Raw genomic sequence first — 22,922 nt, 5'->3', positions numbered from 1 at the left:
GAAATAGGAAGGAAGAGGCCTCCAAAAAGGATTATAAGAAAACAAAAGACAGAAAACGACGAATTAAAACAAAAATCAGGACCAATAAATAACTTGATAGGCTTTAAGATGTGGAAAATTGTATAGAGGCATGTGACAGAGCTGTAAAATGTACAAAGGTATAGAAGGCTTAGCCAAGGATTAAAAAACAACTATGCAAATTAAAAATGAATAAATTGTTCTTATAGAAAGAAATTTCAAGATAGCAAATATAATAATAGTATATCAATTCACTTAGCAGTATATTGCAAGGATAAAAAGACTGAGTGATGAATGAAAACAGCTAAAATCTTCACCTATCATAACAGTGTATAAACAATAACATAATACTAGAGATGGCAGAATACACTAACTACTAGATGAGTTTTTATAAGCCCTTTAGCACTATTTAAACTTTTAAAACATATATCCATTTGATAAAAAGACAAATCAATACAAAACATGGTATCTATCATCTCCTAAATATGAAAACGAGTCACCCAGATTAGTGCCATCCCCTGCTGATGAGGCCGGCTGGGAGGGCATCAGGGGAGTGCTTGGCACTTAAGCTGAAGGAATATTAAGAATTCCAGTGCGCTGTCACTTCACTTCAAAGTAATGTTGTGAACAAAAAGAGCTCTACACTTGTCCATTACTATGTTCACAGTGACTAACTGCATATCTAGCACATACTAAGCGGTCAAAAACATTTACTGAATTATGAATAATTTTTATAGAATGGTTACAGAATACCTAGCAGACAAATATGACTGTGAAAGCAACTAGTAACATTTAAGATTAATGAGACAGAGGTCAAACTGTGGAAAGCTCCAGCACCAAAAATATATATTTGATCCTGTGTGCAAGCGAGACATGTGAAAAGGCCTTGAGCGAAGAGGCACTGTGAGTAATGTAATGTTGAAAACCTGGCAAAATATGGACTTGAAATGGGGGTGAAGAAAGAGATATAAAAACATCGTGAAAATACATGATGTGTAGAAGTAAACAGAGCCAGAAAAGGTTCTTTAAAAACACTAATCTTTAAAGTCTTTTCCACCTAATGAAGATGAACATGGTACAATATTCCCTTGGCTATGTAACTGAGCCACAAGTATACATGCCTAAATTACTTAACCTGCTGATGACCTTCTTAATGTTTTCATCCTAAAGTTTTTGATTATTCAGTCTATTTTTTATAAATGCTATATTCAATAATGAAAGAAAAACAAAAAGTTAAATGATCAATTAAAATACAATTACCAATATGGTGTTCCAATGAAAGACTTCCGTTTGGCAATTGTAGCTGTTATCTGTGCAGATACTCCAAAATCAGCTATTAAAGAAACAAGAAACATTTAGAAAAGAAAACTGACAGGAAGTAGTATTTAAGGCAACATGAGAAGACTCTTTAATTACTATTTTCATTAAACTATCTTAAATTTTCATTAAACTGATTTTACAAAAATAGAAGATATTCTCAAACATCACATTAAAAATTTTAACTGTAATGAACTAGCATTAAAACATCACAGAGTCAGTGTAATATCATAGCCAAATAGATGCCCACATATTTCCACATGAATCAAATGATCACAAAAGTCAAGATCAAATAATTTTGATGAGAAAGAGACAGCTGAGAGACTCTAACCTGCCAGACTTAATAATATAAATTCAAATTCCCAAGATCTAAAATTCAAGGAATATCACTGTACGAAACCTAAAGTATAAACTATTCTTATTCACTTCCTGTCACTCCCATAAGGAGTGACATTAAATAAACCAACAAATCTATTGGTAAATCTACCTAACTTGAAATGATATTCAAACAGAACATTCCCAAAATCTTACCTTAGCAATGCATCCTACTACCAATACCAATCATTACCCGGAAACTTATTTTTATGTGTGATTTGTTTCTATTTTTAAGATATGTTGAATTCTAACATTTTCTAGTTATTTATGATTTCTAAATCCTTATCAACTAAGGAACATTATATATAGAACATCTTTGGGTAGGCATACAATATTAACAAAATATTAAGTTGCTGAGGGTAGGCATACAATATTAACAAAATATTAAGTTGCTGATACTGTTTACTAAGTCATAAATAGATAACTACCTTTTCCATGTTTAGAGGTAGGTGGCTCAGGAAAATTTTATTGTTAATTAGATATACACATTTAAATCTGATTAGTCCTATAGTAGGATATAGTCTTATTCACTTTTAAAACAAAAACATTCTTGAATTATTTCTTATAGCAATATATAGTTCAAAATAACTTTATTTGTCATTAAAAAGTTTATTTAATATCTAACAGGCATGACTTTATTTACAATGACTTTGTATGTTTCCTGTCTTAAATTTTTAAATAGTTAGGGTTTTGAATTGTTTTAATCATAACTTGACAATCAAATGTTACAAAATAAGTGAAAATAGCTATGAACACACAATATAATATACAGATGATATATGAATTATACACCTGAAACCTATATAATTTTATTAACCAATGTCACCCCAGTACATTCAATTAAAAAAAGTTAAGGCATCTAAATTACATTCTTATATAAGTAATACTGTATTTTATTTTAAAAGCTCATGTAAAGAATGCAGGCTTTCTGGCAACATTGATTTTTTTTTTGGCTTTTGTTTATTTACCTTAGTTTTTGGTTAAAAGGCAATTTTGTAAAGATTTCTTTCTAGAAAACACATTCCTGGGGTTAGAGGTGAAAGAATTTCCAAAGGATATTATTTCACTATATCTTTACAACGAATCTGTTATATGTGAAGGGCAGAGGAAACAGACACAGAGAGGCTATGTATGCCCCACAAAGGCTCCGTATTTCCCCCTGAAAACACAAAGATGCTGCTAGGGGAGGAGAAACCTAGTCCAGAGGAAGATATGCATATATTAGTTTTGGAATAAATTTGTGTAAGTGACAAAATTGTAATTTACTTACCCAATTTCACATGACCATTATCCGTTAACAGAATGTTAGCTCCCTTCAAAGTGAGAACATTTTAATTAAAGTAGGAAACATTTTATCAGACAGCACACTTAATAAACGTACTTATTACAATAATCACCAGTGACAGCCTCAGACCTGGAAATACTTAAAATTTAAAGTATGCCCAATTAAAATGTTAAATCATCATATTCACAGGAAAATTTACTGTCCACTTTTTAAGCAATTTGATTATGCTTATAAAATGTTCTGTCTTGCAAAAGCTGCTATTAACATAATATGAATGTTACTATGAAAGTGATATATTAGTTTTCATCTAAATCTTATTTTCTCACTGATCAAACACTCTCACTGCACTAAAATGTTACCTTACACTGCCATTTTCAATTCCTAGTATTATATGTTAAACTTGATTACTATATCCTGTTAAAAAATAAAAACAATTTTCCAACTCATTGTTGACCCAGTGCTGGTGTGTAAGACTGAACCTTGCCGCTTAGTACGTGAGGCTGTCTATCCTTAACATATCTGTCAGTTTAGGACCATTCAGAATATAAACAATTAGCCAAAGGTCCACAGAATTAAAATGTCACTTGTCTACATGACTGTGACATAATAGAAAATATATATACTGGTCTATGCCCCCAGTTCTTGGCACAACGCTCCTGAAACCCTTATGATTCCTTAAGTGATAAGAGCACCAGGAGCATCATTTGTCCTAATATTTGTTTTTTTGCCCCAGTTCTTGACACAGCACTCCTGAAACCTCTGTCATCTCCTGGGTGAGACTTGTCTTCTGTTCTAATGAAGCAACTCAAGGTGAGCCCCAGGATGGCTCCAGGGTGAGGGCTGGTCACTGGGAGACCAAACCATGATTAGAAGCTTGGGATTTTTAGCCTCACCCCATTCCCTGAAGAAAGCAGAGGTACTAAATATGGAGTTATTGATGGATCATGCCTACGTGAGGATGCCTCCATTCCGATAGCACCGGTTTGGAGAGCTTCTGGGTTAGTGCACGTGTGGATGTCTGGGAGTGGTGTGCGCTGGAGGGGGCACGGAGGCTCTGTGCCCCTCCACACATACTCTGTCCTATGCATCTCTTCCATGTGGATGTTCACACCCCTTAATAAACTGGTAAGCATTAAATATGTCCCTGAGTTCTGTGAGCTGGTTTAGCTAATTAACAGAACCCAAGGATTGAGTCTTTGGAACCTCTGATCCAGAGCTGATTGGTCAAAAGCACAGATAACCTGAGCTTGGGACTGGTGTCTGAAGTGTGTGTGGGGGGAGGAAGGGTCGCAAAGGCGAGTGGGGGCAGTCTTATGGGGCTGAGCCCATTAACCAGTGAGACCTGATGCTATTTCCAGGTAGTCAGAATTAAATTATAGGACATCCAGCTGGTGTCTCAGAGAATTGGTAACCAAAGTGTCAGAAGTGAAGTGTTCTGTGTAAAGACTCACAGAAAGGACATAGTAGGAAAGAACTAGGTCTTTCCCTAAAGAAAAAGAACTGAATTCCTCCATTACAGTGACCTAGTAGCATTTTAGCTACTTTTGCTTCCTAACCTAAGTTCAAAGATAATAATAACTACTTTAACTGCAACAAGCTCAAAGTTTCTGAAGAAGGTATAAATACTGTCTCCTAAAGACTTTCTATTCATTTATTTTTGCCCTTTCTGCAATTTTTAAATGAACAAGCAAAAAGGTAAGCAGGCTCTTTTATTTAGGGTGCCATCAATCATGTAATTATCTTAGGGAAAAAATACTAGAAAACAGAAGGGGAAATAACAGAAGAGTGCACCCCCTGACATTACTGCAAGTCTATGGCGTAAAGGGAGAAATGAGAAGAAAATAGAGAGAAGGGACTAGAGCTGAGACTGTAACTTGATGTAGTCCCTAGCTCTCTAGACTTCTGCCAAAGTCTTCTATTTGATCCTTTTCCAGTTCCAGATTAATTTTTCTAAATCATAGTTTATATCACCTCACCTGCACTTATGGTCTTTCTAGAAAACTTCCTTCCATCACCCCTCCTTCTCTCCTTGAAAGACTAATAGCAACCAAATGCTATTTTAAGCTCTGAGTAATAGTAATAAATAAAATCCAGTTCCCTAGTAAGGAAGAAAGAAAATTTAAAAGTGAACACACTCACACATGAATGAATGAACGAACAAACCAACAAATAATCCAAGCTAGGTAGAGATAAGGACTCAGAAGACAAAACAGGAAGGGAAAGTTTCTCTAGGGCAGTAATATCACAGCAGAGATCTGGGAAAAGGGAGGGTGCCAAGCCATGTGAAAATTTGGGAGAACACTTGAGAAGATGGAATAGCAAATACAAAGCCCTGGGGTCAGAATGAGCTCAACATGTTCTAAGAACAGTAACTTTAGTGCGGCTAGAAGAGAATGAGTAAAATGGAGAGGAGTGTGAGATGAGGTCAGAGAGCAGAGGCCAGATCATGCATGACTTTGTAGACCTTGCTAAACTACCTGGATTTTATACTGAGTGTGACTGGTGGTTTATAGCAGGAGAATGAAAAGACCTGATACTAAAAGATCAGGTTACAAGGTGAGGAAGTGACTATAGAACCACTCAAGACCAGGAGCAGAGAGACCAGTTAGAAGGCTATTACCAAAGACCAGGTGAGATACAATGTATCTTTGTTTGGTGGCTCAAACAAAGGTAGAAATTGTGTCAATGGTCAGAAACTACCCAATTGGGCCCAAACTTTGAAGTCTGACACACAAGTCCTTGTATAATGAAGCACCAAACTACTCATCCAACCCCAAAGGCTATTACTCTCCTACAGTCCCTTCTACTCAATAATATGGTGCAACTTTTCTGATTTCTAAAATGACCTTTTGCTTTCTGGCTTCTATCTTTGCTCACATGGCTCCCTCTGCTGGGAAGGCACTCCAACTTCCATTTCTGACAAAAATCTGTCAGTCCTTCAAGATCATCTCAAATTTTTATGATCTCCTCTCCCCTGGAGTTTCAAAGGACTTTGTTTTGGTTTAAGTGGTTTATGAAAAATACTTAAAGTAGAGAATTTTAGCAGATGATCTGAGAGTCCACTGAAATTTCAAGCAAAACTTGAAGGCATGTGCATAAGGACATTTTCTGAGGAGAGGGACCCTGGCTTTCATCAAAGATGCAAAGGACAATATGAAAAACACACACACAAAAAAGAAAGAAAGGTAAGAACCTTTTAGCTAGAGGAAACTTCAGAAAATAAGAGGAAGAGAAGTAGTAGGAGAAAAGATGAATGAGAAATGAAAGGAAGTAAAAGGAGCCTGACCAGTGGTAGTGCAGTGGCTAGAGCACCGACCTGGGACAGTGAGGTCCCAGATTGAAAACCCTGAGGTCGCTGGCTTGAGCATGGGTTCATCCGGCTTCAGCACAGGCTCACCAGCTTGAACAAAGAGTCATCGACATGATCCCATGGTCGCTGGCTTAATGCCCCCCCCCACTCAAGGCATGTATGAGAAACAATCAATGAATAACTAAAGTGATGCAACTACAAGTTGATGCTTCTCATTTCTCTCTCTTCCTGACTCTCTTGCTTAAGAAAAAAAAGAAAGTGAAAGGAGAAAATATTTAAGTTGAGGAGAAAGCAGTATCTTTAGAAATACACTGAGTGCTGTGATAGCTCCTGGTTTCCCACAGAGCTGACCTCAGCACGTCCAGTGCAGCTGTGCTCATCTGCCAGTTAAATGGAAGACCATCAGAAATTATTAAAGGTTAATTTATCCATTTGAAAATAATGACAGCTTCTTAAGATTGCCAAAGTTCAGTATAATTTTCAAACCATGAACCTTCTTAAAACTAACCTGATAAAAGTTCAAAATCTAATTTACATTTTATAAATAGGTAAATACAAATAAGCTAAAATAGATTATTAAAACATTAGCCCACAATTGTTCACTTCAACTGGGTGAATTTATGATATGTGAATTTTATCTCAATAAAAGTTGCTATAAAAAAGTAATAACACTCTTAAAAGTATAAGTAAATAATATTACACTAACATATTTCATATGACAAATTCATTCAATAGAACAATCAAGACAATTCTGGTCAACAGTTTGGTCAGACTATTTAAAGATGAAAAGAGGGCCAATAGGTTAGACGTATGATGTGTATGTACCTTTATATCTCTGTGCATTTTTCCTTTACTGTGAAGATAGTATAGTCCCTGGAGTTAAAAAAAATAAAAAATAAAAATTAACAAGATTTTACTACAGAGCTCACTTTGGGATTTAAAATGATCAACTGAGTAGTAGTCTCTGTTTTTTGTTTACTCATTACAGAAACTCTTGTAGTAATCATTAATTTATTTTATTGATCTATCCTAATAAAGAATCAAGAAAATGAAAAAGGCAAAGCTCAGTTGGAACCCCTAATTTCCCTAAGACAAATAACTTTTATTAACTCTACAAACAGTTTGAAATAAATATATGTGCAATTACTATCAGACTGAGTTCCAATTACCATAAAAGTGCTTAATTTTCAAGCCTATCTTTAGTTAAGAGGAATACAAAACCATAAAATAACAAATACACAGCACTTAAATTTAGGAGTTCCTATTATCACATGTACATGTGGCTTTAAAGTCCTGATGTGCTGATGTAATTTGGGTTTGTTACACAAACAATTAAAAAAAAGATATTAACACTCAAGAGTTTACAAAACTGTAATATTTAATCCTTACTTTACTTAATAGGTAATGCACAATAATTAAGCATTCACTTTAATAAAGAATGTTACTTTTTAATTAGCATTGGATTTACCTGTAGTGTTTCTCTGCTCACATATGCAATTTGCAGTTCTGACAGAGGTCCTGTTACTGTGAGAAGAAAATTAATATTAATAAAATTAAGCAAAGCATGGTTTTTAAGTGACGTTTTACAAGTTCCACTAAGCTCCATGTAACAATTCTAAAAAGTAAGCTCCATGAGGACAGGGATTTTAAAAATCTGATTGGCTCATTGTATCCCAGTGTTTAGAACAGTGCCTGGCATGGAAAAGCTGCACAACAAAATGTGTAAGGAAGGAATAAAAGCCTGACTTAGTCTCTGAAATTAGTTATATTTTTATTTTTATACCTCACTGACCAATATTATTTGTTAAATGATAAAAGAAAGAAAGCATGGCCAGGAGGTTTAGCTAGATTTTATCAAAGCTGTTAAAAAATAGGCCCTGGCTGGTTGGCTCGGTGGTAGAGTGTCGGTCTGGCGTGCAGAAGTCCCGGGTTCGATTCCCGGCCAGGGCACACAGGAGAAGCGCCCATCTGCTTCTCCACCCCTCCCCCTCTCCTTCCTCTCTGTCTCTCTCTTCCCCTCCCGCAGCCAAGGCTCCATTGGAGCAAAGATGGCCCGGGCGCTGGGGATGGCTCCTTGGCCTCTGCCCCAGGCGCTAGAGTGGCTCTGGTCGCAACAGAGCGACGCCCCAGAGGGGCAGAGCATTGCCCCCTGGTGGGCAGAGCGTCGCCCCCTGGTGGGCGTGCCGGGTGGATCCCGGTCGGGCGCATGCGGGAGTCTGTCTGTCTCTCCCCGTTTCCAGCTTCAGGGGAAAAAAAAAAAAAAAAAAAAAGCTGTTAAAAAATAGATCTTATTTGTATTATGGTTCACTTAAAGTCACTATTTTCCCCTAAAATTATTAGCTTTATAGCTATAAAATTAATATTACCATATTTCCCCATTTATAAGACATAGCTTAATTTTGGGACTCGAATTTAAAAGAAAAACGTATTATATAAAGTTACTGAACTCATTCATCATAAAATTCATACAATTCCTCATCACTGTCAAAACTCCCATTCATTAGCTTGTCCTCATCTGTGTCTGATAATAAATCACTGTCTTCATATATTGCCTCATCCTTACTTCCATCTATGGCATTTGATTTTTTTTTTTTAATTTTTTATTTATTCATTTTTAGAGAGGAGAGAGACAGAGGAGAGAGAGACAGAGAAAGAGAAGGGGGGAGGAGCTGGAAGCATCAACTCCCATATGTGCCTTGACCAGGCAAGCCCAGGGTTTCGAACCGGCGACCTCAGCATTTCCAGGTCGACGCTTTATTCACTGCGCCACCACAGGTCAGGCCTCATCTATGGCATTTGAAATGCCAGATTTCTTAAATGACTTGACAACCACTGTATAAGACACACCCAGTTTTTAGGCCCCCAATTTTTTCAGAATAGGGTGCATCTTATATGCCCCTTTGTTCATTATAAAAATTGGTATGCTCATTTTAAAAATTCTAATCAATAGAGAGTTTGGAAAGTAAAGGCTTCTTCCTTATTCAATCCATTACTCAATAATAAGCAGTACCAATAGTTTGGCCTACTGGTTACCAGATAATTTTATGCAAAGACCTTTTATATAACATATGTATGCATCACACACAAAAGCATAAATAGAATCATGTTATCTACACAATTCTGCTATCTGCCCTTTTCACTTATGGTGGACCTCCACCCATCAATACGCTAGCATAATCATCTTGTAATATTTGAATATTTCTCTGTGTGCATCTATCCATATGGAAGACATTTAAATAATTTTCTCTTTTTCACTATTACATCACTTTAGAGTAAAGAAATACATTTGTTGGTGGAGACTAAAAATCAAATTCTAATGATGGACTCTTGTTAGATAGTGACCTCACTCCAAATATAGTGAAGTAAAAGGAATCAACATTTCTACCCAAATAGCCTTTCAACATCTGTTTTATTACAATCAGCCCCTAAAGGTACATGAGGCCTCAAATGAGATGTATAAGCAAAGTGCTACATAAAAAAATGAGAAAAACTTCCCAGAATATTTTCTCAGAAAATTGACATCATGAATTATAAAACAATTTTATTTTACATTAATCAAAAAGATCAACTGCAGAAAAAGAATAAAGTTACTCTACAGTTTGTGACAGTAACCCATTAATAGAACTAGAATAGAAAGGGGTGGGGTGAGGAGACAGTAAAAATTGTTTACTTTAAAAGCCTCTCTACTCCACTGAAATCCCAATCAAAAATGTTCTAATAATTTTTTAATTTCCCAGAGGCTAGCATCTAAGACAGCATTAATGTTCAATTAACGCTTCTTGAATACATGAGAGCAAAATCGACTTTGTTTTAACAGTATTTACTTATCAATTGGATATTCTTTTGGCTCAGTATTAGCCATCAAGGCCTCTGAATGTCTTCTATAAGTCTGAGTTTGAAATTTCCAAACAACTACAATATTCCTTCTTTAGAATTAGCAAATAATTCAACTGTATGTAATTTTACAACTTATAGACCAAATGCCCCTATCATTCATATATATCTAAAATATATGTGTGTATTCAAATAACATAATGATAAAACAATAAATCAAAACATTATTTTAATATAGTACATTCCTATATATTAAATTCTACTTAATCTCTGTAAAATATAACTTTGGTCTTACCATGATAAATATCCTGTAAAGAACCACCTCCACAAAACTCCATGCAAATCCAAAGTTTATCTCGCCTATAAAGAAAAAACAGGCATGTATCACATTTTCATTATTAAAATGGAGATAATGAATATTTTAAAGTTATATGCAATAATCTTAAAAAACCATATAAATGCAATGTGTTAAGAAAAAAGCTAATCTCAATGAGTAAATGCATTACCCAATATTTTAATCCATAAAACACACCATTTGTAGGATATAAATATGTCATCATGCACATCCAAATGGGAGAAATGTTCCCTGTACTTAAAAACTTCCCATCCCCTAGATTTTACCCTTCTCACCTATGACAGTATTATGGAAGTTCAATGCTAATTAGAAGGCTCATACCAAAATTACGCAGAAGATTCATTAAAGAATGGTAATACATCTCTAATCACTTTCACAGCACTCTCTCATCAACAGAACAAATTGTAAACTTTACCCTCATATCTAGATTTAACAAAGATCCTCCCAAAATATGTTAGATTTATCAACTGACTTATCTTTAGATAGCAATTCTCTCACACTTGCAGTATAAGATAGCATAATCGAATAGTCATAGAAGAGATAATTAGCAAAGTCTTAACGGATTATTCCTTTGTTCAGTCATTCATTATTTCATCTCAAAATGTACAAGGAAATGCATTATTTTGGGGGCAGAGACAAATCAGAAAGTCTCTGAACTCAGCAAGCTTAACTTGAACACAGAAGAAAGACTGCCTTAATGACATATCTGTCTCTCTCACCACTGCATTCACAAGGAACAGAAGAATATTTGGAAAATGGATATTTGTTCCATAAGTGAACAAATGCATGAATGACTGAAAGAACAAACAAATCAATTAGAAAAAGGTCAGCAAACTATGGTCAGTGGGCCAAATCTAGCCTGTTGCCCAATTTTGTACAAACCAGAAATGAAAACTGGTTTTCATATTTTTTGTGATGATTTTAATATATTAAAAGCAATCAATTATTTGTATCATAAACTTAACTGATTTTAAGAGATTATTTCTTTGTGCTGATACAGTAACTAACTGCTGGGTTTGTTCCCTAAAATAAAAATTGATGCAGAAGCTGTATTAGTTAACTGTTTGAACCATTCACCATTAAAGTACAATAGTTTTATATTGGCTGTTAAAGAATCCATTTGAAACATGTAACAACACTGCTTCTTGGCCTTTTGGCTAAGATCAAATGAAGTATCTGTTCGTATTAGTAAAATGAGTAACAGTCATTGACCTGGGGGTAGTACCTGTTCCTATGTGAACTAAAGTCTCCCTTAAACCCACCCTTTCACCTTAGTGAAGGTGGGGCAATCAAAGCTGTTGAAGAATGGTTAGAATCAAGAAGAGCTGCTCCAATAGTGTTTCACAAGCAGAAAGAACAGAGGGCAAGAATCGCCTAGTCTTTTTCATGTGCTGTGCCCATATCAGAAGAGTCAGTGTTTTGTACCTGGATCTTGAGAATGGAAGCTGTAAGAATTTACATCCTTACACGTCCACCAGCAATTTCATACCAGTTCTCAAGAGTTAACCACCCTGATGTTGTATGACGATTATAGAGTCTATTGGGTCTATAATCGTCATACAACATCTGGGTGGACTGGCAATGGTCCAAGGATTGGTGGATGAAAAACACTGTCCTACAGCGTATCAAAATTAAATAAAGAGTTTTTTAAATATATAAGAAAACAGTCTCCAATCCTCCCTTTGGAAGAACCTTAAAAACTAGGTCACAGTATTCAACTCAGTTGCATACAGATGTGAATGGAAAAACCAGATTTGGCCCTGAGGTCATCCCCTCTAGAATATGACCTGGGGGTCCTGCCAAACCAAAACAAGAGGTAGCAAATTCAGTCTTTCTAAATTTACTCAAAGATCTAGAAAATTTTGCAAGAAGTCAGTGAAATAATTATAGTTCCCAGCCCTTCGGACAAAATGAAGGAAGAGATGCTGCAATAAATACTCTGAGGCTAAAAGCACAAAAGAAAAAAGCTTCTAATACAAACATAACAGGAAGAAACAATCCTGACTTTCTAAATTCACCCATGTTCGGAATCAAGGGGCATCAGAATGACGTATGTAGGTCCTGTTCTATCACAGTAGGGCTAACCATAACAGTAAGTTTTTACTGTCAGCTTCCTCACTGAGACCATGACCAGAATCCCCAAGAGTACACCAGACAACCACAGACCATGATATTAGTTACAGAATTAACATAAACAGGTCATAAATAAAAACTCCATTCAGATGAAAATATCCTATCTTGAAAGCATGAAAACAACTACAAAACATGGGAAAGAGCTAACTTTTTATTAAATGTATTAGATGATGGAATCAGTACTGTTTTTCAAAAAGTAGACAAACAATGTACCTGAGATAGCTTCCAAAATAAGCAACAATATTTGGATGTTTACAGTCTTTCATCATAATAATTTCTTGCTGCACAACTGCAAAGTCTTCTCCTAGAATTAAAAAAAAAAGTGTTGAATATTTAATAGATAAAATAAGTTTCAAAATGTCCATTTATTTCAAAACATAATAAATGTTATTGCTATTACTTTTAATGACAATTTCAGTCCTTTCTTGACAGAAAGTAAAATACAGAAACTAAAAGAAAAGCATAAACTCTGGTCCTAGACTGCCTGGATTCAAGTCCCAACTCTATCCTTTAGTAAGCTGTGTTAATTGGGGGGAGTTACTTGATCTCTCTGTGCCAAATCTGTCCTCTGTAAAATGGGGATTAAAATAATAACCTATCTCATAGTCCTGTTGGAAGTGTTAAATTAGCTAATAGAGCAGTACCCGTTTGTGGGCCATCAGGTAACCCAGTACTTCTGGAGTGTCGGCCGCGTGGCCCTCCAAAGAGCCTGTGCAGGAACATTTGACACTGTTGGTGTATTAGGGCTCCTGTCCTAACTTCAGGAAGAATCACTTCTTTGTGCTAAACTTATATTAAATGTTATCTGGTTAAAAAGGAAAAAGCGCCTGACCTGTGGTGGCGCAGTGGACCTGGAAATGCTGAGGTCGCCGGTTCAAAACCCTGGGCTTGCCTGGTCAAGGCACATATGGGAGTTGATGCTTCCAGCTCCTCCCCCCCTTCTCTCTCTCTGTCTCTCCTCTCTCTCTCTGTCTCTCTCTCTGTCTCTCCCTCTCCTCTCTAAAATGAATACATAAAAAAAAAAAGATGGCTCTTCAAAAAGGAAAAAGCAATGTATGTTTTCTAGTGAATTATCTCGTAATTATTTCTAAGGCATAATAGTAATTATGTCATAATGGTCATAGTAATAGCACTTATTATTCCTTTTCTGACACTGAGAGTGTCAAATGTTCCTGCACAGGCTCTTCGGAGGGCCACGAGGCCGACACTCCAGAAGTACTGGGTTACCTGATGGCCCACAAACACAGGCTTCGCCTGTATTCCAGTGCCTTGTTCCAACTGCGCTGGGATGCAGAATGGGACTGTATCTGAGCCTGGTTGGACTGCTAGCAAATAATCTTTCTTCTTCTACTCCCTCCCTGCCCAAATACTTAAAAATAAGATCCAGCAATCCTATAGCAGGGTCACATGCTGTGGCTCCTGAAAGAACACTTGACATCAAGAGAAAAAGACCTGTGGTGAATGAAATGTGGTGAACCAGAGACTATGCAAACAGAGAGGAAACAGAAGTGCTTACATTTAATCAAAGTAGCTATGTATTAGAATTTCAGTTTTTAAAGTTTTACATGCTTAAATAGCCTGATTCAATGTATATTAGGCAAAGTATAAAACCCCTCAAATCATGAGTATGAGGCTGTTAGGTAGGGTAAGCCCTGACATTTCTGGCCTTGGTCTTTTCTTGTTATAAATGAAACTGAGTCTTGAAGTAGCCCAACTGTGAACCACTGGACCCAATATCAAAACCCTCCTTACTGCCCAGTTATAAAGGAAGAAGTAACGGAGGCCAGACTGTATGGCAGGTTCTTAATTTCTGCAATGATATATATATATACAAAGTCAAAGATCTCCAAAGGGAGAATAGGAAATGCTTATGCCTCTGAAATTTCAGAAGAAAATCACTGAACTGAGATCCCTGTCTGAGTTCACATTCCACCATTAAGAGTTGCAGATTTTTAGTACTTTAAAAAAAATACAAGTTAAAAATAATAAAGTCAATGAGACTGATACAAATTTTCAGGGATATATTCAAGTCTTTGAAAATTCTAAAGTTTGCTTTCTCACTTGCCTCTTAATTATACTTTCCTCCAACCTGGGGAAAGGGTTACATGATCAAAGTTGATCTAGTCAGAGTGAACTCCAGGACTTTAGTGTGATGGTCGGATAGCAGTTCTCTTTCTAAGAGCAGCCCTGAGAATCTAGCAGTCATTGCACACCTCATAGGGAACCAGCTTTAAAATAAAGTTGATCTGCAGAAAACACTGAAGAGAAATGAAAAAGGAAGGAGAAAGGCACATGACATAACTGAGTTACCTCAGCTGCCTCTGTTATTTTCAGATATACCTGTATATAATCAATAGATTCCCTGCACTGTTTAAGCCACCTTGAGTTGTGGCTTCTATTACTCAACTGTAAGCATCACAACTTCTATAGTGATCTCTGCCCTTATGACACTGCAACAACGTCTGCATGTCTATGTCCTCACTAGAGTATTATTAGGCCCTCACTTGTGTATTATTAGAACAGGATTGTGCCTTAATCATCTCCATATCCCTGCCAGCTAACACATGATTAATTAAGCTCTTGTATGAATGAATCTATGCTACCTCATAATTCTCCATGACTCTAAATCAGATATATCTGCTTCCAGTTTAACTTCATCCAGTTATATAATTAATTGCTATGTACTACTCCTGTGCTTTCTACAGAAACCTATGAGTGGCTTTCAGTCTTCAACTACCTCTTTCCCATGAAATGTTGTTGATTCAAAATCAATTACCTTTTCCCTAGTAAGTCATTTCCATGTGATTACAACAATGGCCATAATAAATTCAACATATTTTGGCCTGACCAGGTGGTGGCACAGTGGATAGAGTGTCGGAGTGGGATGAGGAGGACCCAGGTTTGAGACCCCAAGGTCGCCAGCTTGAGTGTGGGCTCATCTGGCTTGAGCAAAAAGCTCACCAGCTTGGACCCAAGGTCGCTGGCTCGAGCAAGGGGTTACTCAGTCTGCTGAAGGCCCACGGTCAAGGCACATATGAGAAAGCAATCAATGAACAACTAAGAAGTCGCAACAAAAAACTGATGATTGATGCTTCTCATGTCTCTCCGTTCCTGTCTGTCTGTCCCTATCTATCCCACTGACTCTCTCTCTGTCCCTATAAAACAACAACAACAACATATTTTGAGGAAAAATCCAAAGAACCAATCTGCAACCCAATTCTTAAAAGTAAATGGAAAAGGTAGATTTTGGTACGAATAAACAAAGCAGATTTTAATACATTTATAAAACAAGGGAGCCTAATGGTGGATTTAAAGGACTTTCTTCAAAACTCAAAAGAAATATATTATGAAATAAATTAACAAGACTCCCCCACCCCGGCCAATTCTAGAACACTTAACAGATACTGCAGAACAAATATGACAGACTGCATCAGTGGTTTTCAATCTTTTTACACTTGGGAACCGATAAAAATAGAAAAATTATTTCAGAGACTGCTAAGGCAGAAATCACCCTGAGTATAAATGAATTCGACTAAAATCATTGGGTGTATAATTTTCATACAACTTCAGGGTGGTTAACTCTTTCATAAATCTGCATAAATTTCTGGTGGACCACTCTGTGCACCGGCAGTTGAAAAACACTGGACTACATAACTAGATTTTTCTGATACAATTCCTAGATATCAAAGTGTAGAATATATCTTCCAAAAGACAGCAAAACACAAGCAAACAAACAAAACACCTAACCTGACCAGGTGGTGACGCAGTGGATAGAGCGTAGGACTGGGATGCGAAGGACCCAGGTTCGAGACCCCGAGGTCGCCAGCTTGAGCGCGGGCTCATCTGGTTTGAGCAAAAAGCTCACCAGCTTGGACCCAAGGTCGCTGGCTCCAGCAAGGGGTTGCTCGGTCTGCTGAAGGCCCGCGGTCAAGGCACATATGAGAAAGCAATCAATGAACAACTAAGGTGTTGCAATGCGCAACAAAACACCTGAGAAAAACAGGCAAGTCTACAAGTAGAGAAGATAACGAATAAACCAAGTAAACAAAGAAAAATACAAATACATGCAAAATTTTTAGAACATGACACTATTAGCATTCAATAAATGTTAACTATTTGTAGTAGACCAACTAATGACCACAAAGATATCCAAGTCCTAATCTCTGATACCGGTGAATGTTACCTATGGCTAAAGGAGTTTTGCAGAAATGATTATATTAAATATTTTGGGATAGAGATTATCCTGGATTATCTAGGTAGGCCCTAAATGTAATCACAAATGTCCTTATAAAAGGAAGGGAGACATGACTGTAAGAAGGCAATAAGCAAGATGCTGGCTGTGAAGATGGAAGAAGGGGCCACGAATTAAGGAGTACGGCTCTAGAAGCTGGAAAAGGTAAGGAAGTAAATTCTCCCTTAGCATCTCCAGAAAGATGCTGCCCTACCAATACGTTGGTCTTGACCCAGTAATACTCACTTTGGACTAATAATTCTAGAGCTTTAAGAAAATTTGTGCTGTTTCAAGCTACCAAGTTTATGGTAATTTGTTCAGTAGCCATAGAAAACTAATACAAGCTTACTATGAACATTATTACTATTGTGGCAGAGCTGGCTAGCCATTCACAAATAATCCGATCTCCCTTGCAAAATGTGGAAGCTATTGGTGGGAGGCAATTATCCAGTCAAAGACAACATTTCCCAGTCAACAGGAATATTGATGTGCACGAGAGACTAGTTCCGCCAATGGAATGCAGGCAAACATAATGTCTTTTTCCTATTATCTCTTTCCCCACCAGTGGGCTACACGACAGTGTGAGGCCTGAGAAAATGTGAGAAGTCTGGGTCCCTGAATCACTAATAAGTGTCATCAAGCAACTTGAACATCTGCACTGAACTACTACATAAACTTTAAGTAAAATTTTATTACATTAAGCCATCGATGTGTTCTAGATTAGTTATTACAGTAGTAAACATTATTTTAAGCTGATATAATTATTATCAACCATTTATAAAAAAGACTGTCCAAACTACAGGAGGTGCTTCACAAATGTTTTAGTGGATTAACAAACAAGAGACTCAGTTCCTCAATTTAACAGAGAATATATAAAATGATAGATACAATGAACAAGATTGCAGGCATTTCTCTCTAGCTGGTATACAATGCTTTTCTCTAAACAACTATGTTTAGTCAAATGTGAAAGCAAAAGAGAAGACTTGAATGTTATGGAGGTAAGTTTTTCCTTGAAAAGTACAATAAAACAAACACAAAATCCCTAATTGCCTCGCCTCTTAGATACAAACTGACATTCATTGTATTCCCAACATTTCATAAAATTCTCTTTTTCTTGTACAAAATAATACATAATCTTAAATCCAACATATATCCAACTGACTGCCTTTTGGGTATCCCTAATTATTTTCTTTTTCTTTTTTTTTTTTCAAAGTGAGTGGAGGAGAGACAGAGAGACAGACTCCCACATGCACCCCAACTGGGATCCACCCAACAAGCCCCCTACAGGGCAATGCTCTGCTATCTTGGATCTATGCTCACAACTGAGCTGTTTTAAGAGCCTGAGGCAAAGGCTCCATGGAGCTGTCCTCAGCACCTGAGGCCAACTTGCTTGAACTAATTGAGCCAATGGCTGTGGGGGATGGGGGTGAGAAAGGGATAAGAAGGAGGGGGAAGGGTGGAGAAGCAGATGGTCGCTTCTCCTGTGTCCTCTGACCAGGAATAAAACTCAGGACACATCCACATAGCCGGGCTGATGCTCTACCACTGTGCCAACTGGCCAGGGCTAATTATTTTATTTGGTGTCAACCTTCGTATATAAGACCTACTTGTATCATTAACATAAGCATTTTGAATTAATAAACTATCCCCTCATTTTTTTAAATAAAATAAGAAAAAATTTTAACAAAATAAATATACAAAACACTTGTTCAGATAGACATAAAGAAGCTGTCAAAATAAAGGTACTGGCTGGAAGGCAGAGCTACCATCTTGGGTCTGTTCAACAGCTTATGTATCTAAGTCCACATCATTGTATGAGGGCAGTTGACTGTATCTGCACGTCAACTACATGGAAGTAGAAGTTACACAAAAATCAAACAGAGAAAACTTAAGAATTATCTGTTTCGGGAGGTGAACAAAAAGGTATGTTTTGTCTTCAGGTCAAGTCCTGGTCTATTCGTAAATTGTGTACTGTTTCCTTCATTCCATCCCCTATGAAATAAGCATATATTTACAAGTCACCGTCAATTATCTTTTGTTTTCTTATTGTGTTTACTTTAGTCATCTTATTTCTCTCTTCCAAATATTTAGTATCTTCATAACCCTAATAAGTTGAACTGTTTTTCCAGAAGTGTCTTGACTAATGCCATAACGTAATAATTCTTTGTAGTATGAACAGTTTTTTTTTTTTTTTAAAGCTGGAAACGGGGAGAGACAGTCAGACAGACTCCTGCATGCGCCCGACCAGGATCCACCCGGCACGCCCACCAGGGGCGACGCTCTGCCCACCAGGGGGCGACGCTCTGCCCCTCTGGGGCGTCGCTCTGCCGCGACCAGAGCCACTCCAGCGCCCGGGGCAGAGGCCAAGGAGCCATCCCCAGCGCCAGGGCCATCTTTGTTTCAATGGAGCCTTGGCTACGGGAGGGGAAGAGAGAGACAGAGAGGAAGGAGGGGGGGTGGAGAAGCAAATGGTCACTTCTCCTATGTGCCCTGGCCGGGAACCAAACCCGGGTCCCCCGCATGCCAGGCCGACGCTCTACTGCTGAGCCAACCGGCCAGGGCCTGAACAGTTTTTTTAACATGGTAACTAACAATATAGCAGACTGGATTCTAAAATAATTTTTAATTATCATTTTTAAAGATTTTAAAAGCAAGCCTTTTTTTTATTGGTGTGTGACAAAGACAGAGCAAAGGCAGACAGGGACAGACAGGAAGGGAGAGATGAGAAGCATCAATTCTTTGTTGCGGCTTCTTAGTTGTTCATTGATTGCTTTCTCATATGTGCCTTGACTGGGGGGCTACAGCAGGATGAGTGAACCCTTGCTCAAGCCAGCGACCGTGGGCTCAAGCCAGTGACCATGGGGTCATGTCTAGAATCCCACGCTCAAGCTGGGTGAGCCCATGCTCAAGCCAGATGAGTCCGCGCTCAGACAGCGACCTTGGGGTTTTGAACCTGGATCCTCCACATCCCAGTCCAACGCTCTGTCCACTGCGCCACTGCCTGGTCAGGCAAAAAAAGCAAGCCATCATGTTACAGATCTGATTTACCTTTTATCTTACAACTGCAAAAAGATATATGGGAGTCTATGTATACATATATATTTTATTTGTGAAAATATCTAATCTTTAATTTGAATAAAGATGAATGTTCTCTCCTGAAAAGACATTTAATGACCATCATACATTGAACAGCTATATAATATAAATGAAAACATACTAGAAACTATGGGTAGAGTTCCAGAAATAAACAAGACTATCCTTAACTTTAGGAAACTTGTGGCCTAATCTGTGGTGGCGCAGTGGATACAGCATTGACTTGGAACACTGAAGTCAACAGTTCAAAACCCTTGGCTTGCCTGGTCAAGGCACATACGAGAAACAAATAATGAACAACTAAAGTGAAGCAAATATCCTCTGCTCTCTAAAACAATCAGTACATAAAATCTTAAAAAAAAAAAAAAAAGAAACTTGCAGCGTACATAAAATGTGTACAATCATAACATAATAGCTCAAAGTAAAACCTTAATTAGGCCCTGGCCGGTTTGCTCAGTGGTAGAGCATCATCCTGGCATGCGGGAGTCCCGGGTTCGATTTCCGGCCAGGGCACACAGGAGAAGACCCTGACCTAGAAACACTGCACTCTCCATTCAGGCTCCCTGAAGTGCGCTTCCCCCAGATGGCTTCCTTCAGAGCTCTACTCCACTGCTGCCCTGAAGGTGAGACCTTCTCTGACATGCCTATAAAAAGTAGCAACCCACAACCACAGCTCTCTACTCAGCTTTATTTTTCCCTACAGCACTATCACTTCGAATGTACTGTATGTTTACTTATTCACTGTCTATCTCCCAACACATAATGGGGGCATGCAGAATGAATGAGTTAATGAATTATTCTAGAAGTACTAAGCAACTAAAACACACAAAAGAAAAAAATAAGGTGGTATAAATAATAGAAATACAAAGTTCTCACTCTCTGTAACACATGATTATTTTCTTAGAAAGCAATCAATTAAAAACAACAAAAAAAATTTTAAATCATTAACAAATTAGAATAAATACATCAAATTAAATTATATATCTACTAAAGTTAAGATTTAAAATAGGTAGGCTAAACATAAAGTATTTGGGGAGATCAAAGATCTGAAAAAATAAAGATTTCACTTCTGACTAGAAAAATTTACTATGACAAAGATGGCAATCCACCCAAATAGCCACAATAATCTTGAGAAAGAAGAATAAAGTCAGAGGAATCACATTACCTGATATCAAACTATACTATAAGCCAACAGTAATCAAAACAGTATGGTATTGGCATAAAAACAGACATACAAATCAATGAAACAAAATAGAAGGCCCAGAAATAAAACCACACCGTTATGGTCAATTACTATTTGACAAGGGAAGCAAAAACATACAATGGGATAAAGATAGCCTATTCAATAAATGGTGTGGGGAAAATTGGACAGATACATGAAAAAAATGAAAGTGGATTGACTACCTTCTTACATCATATACAAAAATAAACTCAAATGGATTCAAGACTTAAATGTCATTCTCAAAACTATAGAAATCCTAGAAAAAAACATACGCAGTAAAATCTCAGACATTTCTTGTAGCAGTATTTTTTCTGAATTATAACCTTGAGCAAGAAAAACAAAAGAAAAAATAAACAAATGGGACTATATCAAACTAAAAAGTTGTCTGCACAGCAAAGGAAACCATCAACAAATGAAAAGAAAACACACTCAATGGGAGACCATATTCCCCAATGATACATCTTATAAGGGGTTAATAACCAAAAGTTATAAAGAACTTCTAAAACTCAGTACCAAAAAAACAAATAATAAAATTTAAAAATGGGCAAAGTACTTGAATAGACACTTCTCCAAAGAAAATAAAGAGATGGCCAATAGACATATGAAAAGATGCTCAATTGCATTAATAATCAGAGTAATGCAAATTAAAAGCACAATAAGGCCTGACCTGTGGTGGTGCAGTGGATAAAGCATCGACCTGGAAATGCTGAGGTCGCCGGTTCGAAACCCTGGGCTTGCCTGGTCAAGGCACATATGGGAGTTGATGCTTCCAGCTCCTCCCCCCTTCTCTCTCTCTGTTTCTCTCTCTCCCTCTCTCTCTCCTCTCTAAAAATAAATAAATAAAATTTTAAAAAAAGTTAAAAAAAAAAAAAAAGCACAATTAAGATATCACCTCACATCTATCAGAATGGCTATCACCACACACACACACACACCCCATCCTACAGCCTGAGGAAAAAAATTAAAATTAAAGACTATGGGAAACAAATAAGCTTTCTCATGACCATGTTATGGGCACTTCACTTGCATATTTTCATGTTTCCATCCTATTTTAAACACACAGATGTGGGAATGTCCATCTGTGCTCTATGCTAAAATATTTTAACTATAAGACTAGTTTTAATTCACCTTCTGATGTGTGATATCACTCAAAACACATAATTGATAAACTCCATGTTACTTACAAAAATTGCAAGTAGAATTAAAAGTATTTCAGTAATCCACATTTCACTTCCTAAAGCTGTGGTTCTCTTAGACAAGGTCAATTACTGTGTTTCAACAACCAGAGTACCAGAAAAGACTGAAATCTATTATCTTTATTAGCGTACCATGAAATTCAATGGCTGATATTAAAAAGATTTTAAAAATGGTATTAAGTAACTACAGTATACAATTATAAAATAATTTTTGTAAAACCACAAAACAAGTGCCCAATTTTCAGAAAAATATTCAAACTATAATTCATATGAGGAACATAAAGTATCAAATAATCCTGACTTCTAGACATTTCAATATAAATGTAAAGGGAATTATAAAAGCAGTATTAGTATTTTTAAGTGTTAAGAATTAAGAAAATGACTTCAAAAATTTCACTTGATAAAAACAACATATATCCTATTTGTTTGGTCACCTTTTATTAAGTGTTCATGATTAAGAACGGCACGTATCATAGTAGCATAAATTGTTATGAATCAACTTTAAACTTGGGTTCAACATGGTAAAAAAAAAAATCCCCTCGCTGAAACTAAA

General features: G+C 36.9%; 1 protein-coding gene and 1 pseudogene across 5 annotated transcripts in view; one reads left to right on the top strand and one right to left on the bottom strand.

Annotated features, from left to right (window-relative positions):
• MAP4K3 (mitogen-activated protein kinase kinase kinase kinase 3) overlaps window positions 1–22,922 on the bottom strand; it is a 150,338-nt gene that overhangs the window by 59,373 nt on the left and 68,043 nt on the right. For all 5 annotated transcript variants that reach the window (XR_010750438.1, XM_066378433.1, XM_066378432.1 and 2 more), the window contains exons 3-8: window positions 12,841–12,931; window positions 10,435–10,499; window positions 7,774–7,829; window positions 7,131–7,178; window positions 2,981–3,023; window positions 1,279–1,351 (exon numbers count right to left, since the gene is read on the bottom strand). Coding sequence is in view for 4 of the 5 variants with exons in the window: in XM_066378433.1 (XP_066234530.1) it covers window positions 1,279–1,351; window positions 2,981–3,023; window positions 7,131–7,178; window positions 7,774–7,829; window positions 10,435–10,499; window positions 12,841–12,931 (376 nt within the window). In the remaining variant the exon portion in view is untranslated. The remainder of the gene's footprint in view (window positions 1–1,278; window positions 1,352–2,980; window positions 3,024–7,130; window positions 7,179–7,773; window positions 7,830–10,434; window positions 10,500–12,840; window positions 12,932–22,922) is intronic.
• Window positions 11,632–11,761, top strand: LOC136401788 (U2 spliceosomal RNA; annotated as a pseudogene).

The sequence above is a fragment of the Saccopteryx leptura genome, chromosome 3, assembly GCF_036850995.1.
Source record: "Saccopteryx leptura isolate mSacLep1 chromosome 3, mSacLep1_pri_phased_curated, whole genome shotgun sequence".
Taxonomy (NCBI): Eukaryota; Metazoa; Chordata; class Mammalia; order Chiroptera; family Emballonuridae; genus Saccopteryx; species Saccopteryx leptura.
This window is presented reverse-complemented; position numbering and strand designations above follow the sequence as displayed.